This window comes from Physella acuta, unplaced genomic scaffold, assembly GCF_028476545.2.
Source record: "Physella acuta isolate Inbredline_101_S28 unplaced genomic scaffold, ASM2847654v3 ptg001665l, whole genome shotgun sequence".
Lineage (NCBI taxonomy): Eukaryota > Metazoa > Mollusca > Gastropoda > Physidae > Physella > Physella acuta.
The window spans coordinates 55,572-66,357 of record NW_026733178.1 but is presented as its reverse complement, the minus strand read 5'-3'; the positions used below and the strand labels follow the sequence as shown (position 1 = coordinate 66,357).

Genomic DNA, 10,786 nt, shown 5'->3' with positions numbered 1-10,786 from the left:
TGCGGGCGCCATGGTACCCGCTGAACGATTCGTATGTGCCCGCCTCTCACTATTCGACAGAGACAGAATTTTTTCATGAACATTATTTTAAAATATGATTAATTTTTATTTATTTGTTACAGTTTTAATTTTTTTTTTTTGACTGCCTAGGTTTATTAAATATGTTCGATACTTGTCCCAACTTGTCTAGCGGCGAGCCAGACTGCACTATTTACGTTTTGTAAATACATTTTTCTGTGTGTATGCAATGTGAAAAAAATGCCAAATAGTTTTATTATTTTGAAACATTTTTGTTTATTATTTACTAATACATAATGACAATAAGAAAATACGAAAAGAAAATAAATTATGGGAAAATGACAAGTTATGAAAGGAGTTTGTCGATGTAAAATAGGTGGTGCCCGCCACCATACCGATAATTTAGGTTGTGCTCTAGAGTAAAAAAAAGGTTGGGAACCCCTGATCTATAGCATTAGTATTGAAATATAGATCTATAAATATGAAACTCTGATGTGGAACTGCATGATGGCTGCTGTGACGTGTGTGCTACTATATGATGGTAGTTGTGTTGAGCATCTTTATAACGGGAGCCTCAATACGACAGCTGTACTGTGGAGCTGGTACCTTAAAATACAGGATTCTATTAATAGTTTTTCAAGCATTCCCGATAGATTTTTTGGGCTTTCGTGATCTAAAACAATTTCCGGAATTCAACTTAAAACAATGCAACTACAACGGATATTCATAGTTTATATATTACTCTGGCTTCGGGAATTTAATTTACTAACAGGGAAGGGATGTTTAACTTCGAGCTATGACTAATACAGACTGCTCCATCTTGTAAACGAGAAACGACTAGATATTTCCGAAACAGTATCGTGTCATAAGAGCCTTAAAGGCTTGTCTGTTACCTGAAATGTCACATCAGGAGTGCCGATAAAACGCGAATCACTTGCCGGAAGGCTTGTTTTCTTAAGAAAAGGAAAACCCCTTAAAAGTCCGCTATCGTTGATTTCGGGTCAGTGATCCTCAAATTGTTATCACTCGTGTTTTCTTTGGGGCTCTTTCCCGTGCAACGACCTGACAAAATGAGATGACTTTCAAATGATACATACATCTCATGTACTAATATTTATATTACGTAAGGTTAACTAAAAATAATCTTGTTAGGGTTAAGAAAGAGTGTTTGAAATAGAAGCACACTATTATGTTTGAGTGGAATAAATTATTTTTAAATGTTATAGATAGGTTATCTGTAACAATGTGTAGTTGTATATCGACTATAACAAATGTAAAATACCCTTGACGGGCCATAAAGCAGGTGAGGTAGAGTTCACCTGTTTCAGTAAATTCGGCAGGTGAAAGGATTGTGTGGCCAGCACTATGCCCATGTGCCTTTACTTTCCTTAACATGAGTCAAGTACCCAACAGTTGAGCGGACTCAATGACGTTTACTGACACGAACCCGTGTTCTTAACTCGAGACTTTCTGTTTAGCTTTCTTTGTAACTGACTGAAAGAAAATAGACGGGGTAGTGCAAAAAGCGAGTATGACCTTTAAGAGATGGAACCTGCTATTTGTCTTGTACGGTTATATCAATGTCGTCTGTAGAGGTCGACAATATACTGCTACATAACCAATAAGTTTAATTAGGGACATTACTCCTTACTATCAGTATTAGTTATATTGATATGAATACTGTAAAACTCTATATCTTTGTTTTTCGTCTTCATGTATTTAAAAGCGCACGACGAACTACTAGAAAATGTAATGTTGGGGACGGCATGGCCTAGCGGTAGAGAGCCAGACTGACTGCTAACCTGAAACTCGCGACTAATCCTGGTTCAAGTCTATTGAGTGTTCCAGAGTCCACCCAGCTCTAATGGGTACCTAACTCACGTTAAGGAAAACAAATACAGCTGGGCATAGTGCTGATCATACTATCCCTTCAAATGCCGAGGTCTCTAAAGCAGATCATCTCTACTTCATCCGCCCCAAGTGTCTTGGGCAGAAACAGAAAAAGATAAACATAATGACAATGCAATGTGAACTGTTTAAAGTCTAAAGACGTAGCGAAACTGGAAGTGTGGCACTGAACTATTTATCTTTTCGTTTGAACAGCACTAGAATTACAGTGTACGCCACCCCAATGTTATCGTAACAGTTCACGATAAAAGGAAAAATAACTAGAGCACTTAGGTGACTCATCAACACGGATATTTAATAACAGTTATGGAGTCATCAGATAAGGTACATCCGTCATTTGACTCTATCTATGTACTGTACATAGTAAACAAGAAGCGATTAGGATATATATATATATATATATATATATATATATATATATATATATATATATATATATATATATATATATATATATATATATATATATATCCGAATGATGTACTTATGGTTGTAATAAGGTGAATTACAAAAGTATTCTTAAACTAGTTACTGCTGCCCCCCCCCCCCCCCAACATTTTAAGTGCACGTCGGCCACCCCCCCCCCCCACACACACACACCCGCCCTCCCAAGCTATTTGCAGGTCTCAGATTTTGACCTCTGTTTTCCACAAACTTCCTCATCTTTATCTTAAAGCAAAATAGAAATTTTTGTTATGGTCCCGACATTATGCACTTCAAATAAAGCTGTATTTAAAATGTTAATAAAACATTTAAATAAAAATCTTTGATTGTGATGCGCTAAAAAGAATGAAATATATGATTTTTAAACAAAAAATATATAATAATGCACCGATACTAAAATAACTTAAAAGCAAGGGTCGCTTGTAAAATTTGACTAAAGTCATTCGAAACATAATATACCATTGCCATTGAAATCGAGATTATGTGGAACATAACACTATGCGTTAAAGGTGTTTCAAAATAAAATTGAGTTACAAGATTTGCTAAAATCTCACCTACATTATGAACTAAGTAAAAGCTTATTGAAAAGGAGAACAACAAATTTCATAAACAATTTTTAATAACAAGCTTTTGGTTCAATTATACAAAGAAAAGGAGAGAATACATGTTTTTCATTAAAGGTATAAAAAGCACCACTATTTAAATAACTATAAAGAAATGCGTGAGTCGATCTTTAAATATTTGTGTTTTAGTTCTGATAAATTTTAATACAATAGAAATGTACGACTAAAAATCGTGGGCGCAAAATGAACAAAAACTGTACTTTAAAAATAGAAAACATTAGTTATTTCTTTCAACATTAATTATGCAGCCAAATATGTAAATTTGGATGTCGGATTGCATTGTCATGGGCTCAGTGTTTCTTCCAGGCATCTCTTCGGGGAGAGGGGGGGGGGGGGACGGAGCCCCCGAAGAAAGTCTACCGCCATCCCCAACCCCCAACCCCCCCCCCCCACTTGAACGAAATGGAAACATATAGCAAATGTAGGCCCTATAATTTTACCGTTTGCACCCCCCCCCCCGAAAATATCAGGTGCTCCCCCCCCCCCACCCCCCGCCCGGAAGAAACACTGTATGGTTTCTTGACCAAGTGCCAAGTTTCAAACACAATTCGTTAGAAATTGTCGATAGTTTCTTGCCAGTTTTGATCCACTACAAAGCAAGTCTAAAAACAATAGCATGAGGAAGCAAGTTAAATACAAGCTTGTAAAATCATATTATTACACATTATATCAACATATCAGTTTGGTATAAAACAAAAGTTCATATATTATTTACAGTATTTACAAATTTAAATCTTAATATATGTATATTCAACTAATTAGAACGCAACATTGCCAATCCAAGAAATGATAATTTCTGACCATCCTTTACTTTAGCTTTTCCTGAAAGATTTGCAAAAATCTGGTCCTTTTCCAATAAGCGGAACACTCCTGCTGAAAAACATAAAACAGATCAAAAAAATAAAATTCACTTTAAAAATAAACATTGTAAAGGGTTTATCAAAACTATAGAAAACATTCACAATTTAGTAACTCTTCAGAACAGAGTGCATCCATATCAAAATTTGTGTGTTTTTGGGTTATAAAATGTAGCTTACAATTATTTAGTTAGGCCGTGTAGTCGTGATTTAAAAAAAAAAATTACTCCTAGCCCAGAAACAACGTAAAGGTCCCCCCCTCCACCCCAACAACTGAGCTGAAGATATTATTTAGTGGGTCACATTATCTTATGGTCTTGAGGGACAGGACAGTAACCCATTCTATGGACGTATGGGACAGAGCAGTAACCCATCTTATGGACTTGGGGGGGGGGGGGGGGGGGGTACAGGACAATAACCCATCTAGGTGAGAAAAACGTAAACAAACGACTGCTGCGTTGGTTAGGATCTTGGGTGAACGAAGACAACAGAAGCACGTCTAGAAAGTCAAGCTGATTAAATCGGCGCCAATGGCAAGTATAGCGAATCACGTTTTGAAACACATTGTATTATTATATTTGAAAACAAACAACGATGTTGGAAGTGTAAGATTAGCTGTTTGATACGGTTAGGAATGAATATCAATTTAAATTTAACAGTGTTTTGTAGAAAGATAATTGATTTTTAAAAAGCAATACATTACGAATTTATTTCTATAGTAGATTTTATGCTATGCTACGGAAATAATACAAACGTAGTGCTAAAGATAAAAAAAGAACTATTTTTACAAATGTAGTGTGTTTAAGTCATAAAAACAAAAAAAAAAGTTAGATTCATTTTACACCTAGCGATCTATTTGGGCAAATGAAGTTGAGTTTTTATGTTTCTTGACCTCGGCATATGAAAAAAAATAACGATTTCGGCACTATTTCCGGCCAATTTTCTTTCCATAACGCGAGCTAGGTACCCAATAGAACTGGGTTGTCTCAGGAACGTTCCGGTTATCTTGAACTCGAATTCGACATTGTAAATTAAATAATTTTGTAAAAAAAAAACACAATCCTTAACTCGACATAGTAATTTAAATAAAATTTGTAAAAAATAAAATAACAATCCTGAACTTGGTATTTTTATTTAAAACAAAAAAAAAAAAATATAAAAAAAAAAACTTTCCCGATCTTGACATTGTAATGTAAATAAAATTTTGTAAAACAAGAACTAATCCGAACTCGACAATGTAATTTATATAAAAGTTTGTAAAAAACTAAATACTTACAAGAGTAGAGAGTTTGATATGTGCCGAGGCACAACTCATCTATGTAGAACATCTCCATCAAACAAGTTCTAGTCTTGCCCCTTACTCTTGTGATGGCGACTCTCGTCTTCTCGCGAGAACAGTTTGTATTGTTCTCAGACTCAAGTAACAGACTCACATAGACCAGGTAAGTGCCAGAGTGACGTATTAATACAGAGTTGTTGTAGATGGTTACCCCCCTTGAGTATGTGCTCCCTTTGTCACGATTAGACGGAGTACGAATGGCTACATTTGATTCTCCTTTCACTTCTGCAGGTAAAAAAAAATTGTTTATATTTTAAGAAATTTAAAATAAGAATAAATAATTGTATAAAACTATATTTTTTCTTCTTCTTTGTTCTTAATTGAAAGGGATTTCCTCAAATACAGTTAAGTATTACGTGTCAACTGGTTAAGCGCCATGTAGGCCGCTGACTCCGACTTCAGCCTGCTTTTCTTTTTGGATTTGCTTCGAACCAAGAACTAACTACAAGACAGCAGTTGGTTGATTTTGGATTTTATCTCTCTTAGAAAGTTTGCTGTTCCCAGCATCCTCTGCCGGGGGTTTGAACTCGGGACGTTACGGGTCAGCAGCTAAGAATGAAACCGACTCGACCACGCCGACCTAAACTAAATTGTTTGCAAGTTCTTTAAAATTAAAATGCCTATGTTAATACAAACAAAGTGGTGACTGCATTGTCATGAACTTCAAGGCTATAGATTATCATTCAGTGCAAGTCGAAACAAAGTGTTGTTAGTAAAGTACCTACCCTTACCTTCAGTCAAACTAGCCACATTCACATGCGCACTAACTGGAATAAATATGAACCTTTTTCTGTTTGCTTCATTCCAACCTGTGAAATACATAATTATATTTAATGTGCTTTATTTTGGCGATTGGTTGCGAAAAAAAAACGTGTTATATGTGTAGGTGTTACGACTGTATTATGTAGATATCTAAATGTTACTTTCAACGACCCATTTTGTCCTAATAAAGGAATGAAGGTGTTGGGGAGATGAGGACGATGCTACGATGAACATAGCTAAATTTTCATTATCATCATTTCCCGTTCGTGCCCAAGACACATGTGGCAGATGAAGTAGAGTTCAAATGCTTCAGAGACCACGGCATATGAAGGAATAGCGTGGTCAGCACTATTCCCAGCCGCCTTTATTTCCCTAACGTGAGTCAGCTACTCTTCAGAGCTGGGTGGATTCAGGGACGTTCCGCTGATTTGAATCCGGATTCGAACTCGAGACTCTCGGGCTACATTTTCCCATACGAACAGACTTCGGTTTTGTCATTTGTCTTTAGATTTTTGCGGTATAGGACAAAGGTTTTAAAGTTCTAATTAACTTTTTGTGGGGTATAAAAATACACACTATAAACTTTAAAATGAAACGAAAATGTAAATGCCGATCAATTAAAATCGGTACAATTAAAATTTTCCCTGGGGTAAACAAAATCTTCACTACTAACTTTTTATACAACTAAAACATATAACTACAGCTTTAATTTAACCTTTATGATTTACAAATTCTATGGGGTAGAAAGTCAACTATAAATAAAATTCAAACTTTGAAAAGAAATGTAAATACAACTTTAACTGAAGTGCCAATTTTCTCAAAGTTACGTGAGAGACTGTGAGTAGTTTGCTTATGACACAGCAAAATTGATACCCCAATCTACAGAAAGTTCATCTCATCACCATCAACACTTAACGGCAACAATATCTCCCAAATGACTCCTTATAATAATTATTAATAACAAGGCTTATTAAAGAGGCGTCTACAAAAAATTCCCGAAAAACACTTGTCCGAATGCCGTTTTCCCGAATGGATACTAGCCCGCGTAGGACGAATTCCCGAAAGCCACTTATCCATTCGAAAAAACGTCCGGCTACCGAGTTCGGTAAAGAGGGAAGGGTGGGACCCATGAAAAATAAATACTGATCCCCTGTATGCCTAAATTAACGATAGCGCTGTTTTAGAGAATATTCTAATGAATTTATTTCTTACTTCTGATCCTGTCTTCTCTAATTGACATCTAAAAACAAAAGAACAAATTTAAAAAATTAATTAATATAAATTTGAAACGACAGTACATATATCTGATGGATAAGAAAGTAAAAAGCAACATAATGTATATGAAGTTATTGCAAGAAATTATGCCAATATTAGCATTAATCAGTGCTGTGTTATTAGTGTATAGGTGGCTAGAAATCGTCAGTGATTTTGGTATCGAATGTGTATTTTTAGTAGTCTTTACTTAGGAATAAACAACAATTACTAATTTGCTAAAATATCAATTGTGAATGAAGAAAAAAAAAATTCATCGAAGGATAGATAAAATTGGTCAAAAAAGTAGATCTAATGTGAAGACTTCAATGGCTGTAAAGTAAGGTGTGGCTTTGTAGTGGTTGGTGATGTTTGATAATTGTCAGTGGTTCACCGTGTTTTTCAGTAATGTGAAATGTTTATTGGTTGCTCACATTGTCTGTCAGTGGTTTAGAGAGATATAAAGTGAACTCTGGTGTTTAAAACGGCTGAAATGTGAATGTTTTTGAACATTGCTATTCACCATGGTGTATTGGGCAAGTGAAGTAGAGTTCACCTGTTTCTTTGACCTCGGCATGCGAAGAGATAATATGGTCAGCGCTATGATCAGCAGCCTTTACTTATCCTAAAGTGAGTTAGGTATCCATCCCAGTTGGGTGGACTCAGGGACGTCTAATGGCTTGAACCCTGGTTTGAACTCGAGACTAACGGGTTAACAATAACATTCTAACTCTCTAACTCTAGGTCACTCCATCCCATATTCACCACGAAAAAAAGACATAAATACACATCAACTCACCAGCTGTATAAGCGCGGACATCTGACCAGCGGTCACAGCACAGCACATTGTCGTGCTGTTGACTACCCTCTGACTTAAACGCTCCAACAGCACTACATCGCTGTCTTCTCTCAAACGCTGACATTCAACACAGGTCTCATGTGATCCAACTCCACGTGATAACTCATACATCATTGTTTCAGTATACTTAAAACTCATCCATCCTACCGTTGTTAAGCTCGTGATTAAAGACACTATTATGATTATTATAAGACAACGCTTTCTAAAACAACATTGTTTTGTTGAATTGCTGTTAGATGAAGATCTTGCGTACGGGGTCAGTAGATTTTGGTAGACAGGTGATTGGTGATTATTTAAATTGCGAATGGTAGTCGATTGACGAACCGGAAACGGATAAGATTCCGGGTCATCATGCTTGTCGTGCGTTCCGTTGGTGGGCGTGTCGATTGTGCAGTAGGTGTGGTCTGATCTTGTAGTGTTGAAGTACTCACTGTCACCTGTCTGTGGTGTTAGATGCGTCAAGCGGACTGGGGAGACACCTGCGGAGTTTTTTTTCTTTGACATTCTATAGGACTTTTCTTATTAAAGATACCATACGGTGTCGTTATCTCATACTTGAAAATATCGTTGAACCTGTCCTATGTTTACACCTGTAAGAGAAAATGTTGTTACACAAGTTTATGAATGTATGTGATTTAATAATGCAGCTACTCTACAGGGAGGGGGTGTATTTTGTATTACAATTGTTTTGGCTACTTTTGATTTGCAAAATGGCCGATTTCGACAAAATTGTCTGGCACACACCCCCACCCCCACCCCATATATATATATATATATATATATATATATATATATATATATATATATATATATATATATATATATATATATATATATATATATATATCGCACATACACCATTAATAAAGAACGAAACGACCTCTAAACAAACTTTCGGTTTCTTACAGACCGTTTTTATTGTCCTGATATTACTTACTAGGAAATGGGTAGTCTTATGCCTATATTTGTGTAATAATTTTTCAACAAGTTTGCTCTGCACAGTGGTATAGGCCTATTTATCCATACATTATCGACTCATCTCAATGTAGTTGTAAATACGATTCTAAAAACTATACGGTTAATTAACATAGCGTTAACCCACCCCCTCCCATCCCTCCCTTTCTACACACACACACACACACATATATATATATATATATATATATATATATATATATATATATATATATATATATATATATATATATATATCGCATATATAAAGTTAAAAGAGCGAGACGTCCTCTAAATAAGCTTTCGGTTTCTTTCAGACTGTTTTTATCTTCCTGATATTACCAAGAGCAGATAGTCTTAGGCCCATAATTTTCTAAACACACACACACATACAAACACACATACACACACATAAACACACATATACACATACATACACATACTCACACACACATACACATACACACACTCACACATACACACACACATACACACACACATACACACATAAACACACATACACACTTACACACATACACACATGCACACATACACACATACTCATACACACACACTTACACACGAGTAACCGTCAAGTGACCAGCAAACGTGAATATTAATAGCTTAATGGACATAGGCCTACTCTTCAAAGGCCCAGGGAGGCGTGGAGGCGCACGGCGGGAAGCAGCTGGCAGAGACAGTACTGTCTGGGTGGGGGGGGGGGGGGGCTGCCAAGAAAATTGCCGGAGACATACAAAAGTGGAAGTAGCACCCTGTGGCGGCTCCATATTGTGTCTTGGGCAGAAAAGGAAAATCGTGACGTTTCTATAATTGGCATATACACTGTGCTATATGTAGTACAAATATACCATCATGCAAGGATCGGGGATTCCCCCAATCTGTTCTCTATGTCCTATACCCCTTTTCCTCCCGCCCATAGGTATCTTGCTACAAATATCACCGGGAAATTGCCCTGAACAAATGATGGTAGAAATTGTGGCCGATAAAACCGACACTACATAATTATGCAATCAGCAGTCACTCTTGCCAGATTGTAGTGTCAGGAAATTATTTTAAAACTAAAAAAAAAAAGAAAATACTCACATAGAAAGCGACCACCACAGCTTATGCTAACTCTTGTATGATTATGATTTGTGTATTTTTGTTTAATTACAAAATTATTTTTAGACTTTTTTTTCCTTAACAATGACATAATTTGGTCTACATTACTTAATTAGGATTGCAATCTATAGATAGAAATCATCAGCAAACTGATAAAAATAGGTGTATACACATTTAAGACTTGTTTACTTTTCAAATGGATGAATATAAAGTAAAGAATCTTCTTTAGTCCTAGTGATCCATTGGGTAGATGAAGTAGAGGTCATGTGTATTTGCCTCGGCATACGAGAAGAATGTGTGGTCAGCACTTTACCCAGACGCCTTTAATTTCCCTAACATGATTTAGGTACCCATTAGAGCTGGGTAGACTCTTGAACGATCTAATGACTTGGACCCGGATTTAAACTCGAAACGTACGTGTTAGCAGCCTAGCTTGTACTATAATCTTAGAATTTATAGCCTGTTGGTGAAGTAGAGTTCACCTGTTTCGGTGACCTCGGTATATAAAAGAATATTGTATTTAGTGTAGTTCATATTTTCCTTTTGCAATTGCAACCATGAGCTTTACCGACTCGATTTTTTTACCAATCTGACACATCGCCAAACTCGAACAACATAATCTTCAGAGCTCGCGGTTTGGTGGACAGCG

The 10,786-nt window shown here is 36.2% G+C and overlaps 1 protein-coding gene across 1 annotated transcript; it reads right to left on the bottom strand.

Moving 5' to 3' along the window:
• Positions 1 to 3,556: 3,556 nt before the first annotated feature.
• On the bottom strand, positions 3,557 to 10,210 carry LOC131929728 (uncharacterized). The gene is made up of 6 exons (XM_059286073.1): positions 10,120 to 10,210; positions 8,002 to 8,651; positions 7,164 to 7,191; positions 5,921 to 5,998; positions 5,127 to 5,414; positions 3,557 to 3,866 (listed from the first exon to the last, which is right to left on the bottom strand). Exons 2-6 carry the CDS (start codon positions 8,563 to 8,565, stop codon positions 3,748 to 3,750), a joined length of 1,077 nt encoding a protein of 358 aa, XP_059142056.1. The 5' UTR covers positions 8,566 to 8,651; positions 10,120 to 10,210; the 3' UTR covers positions 3,557 to 3,747.
• Positions 10,211 to 10,786: the final 576 nt, after the last annotated feature.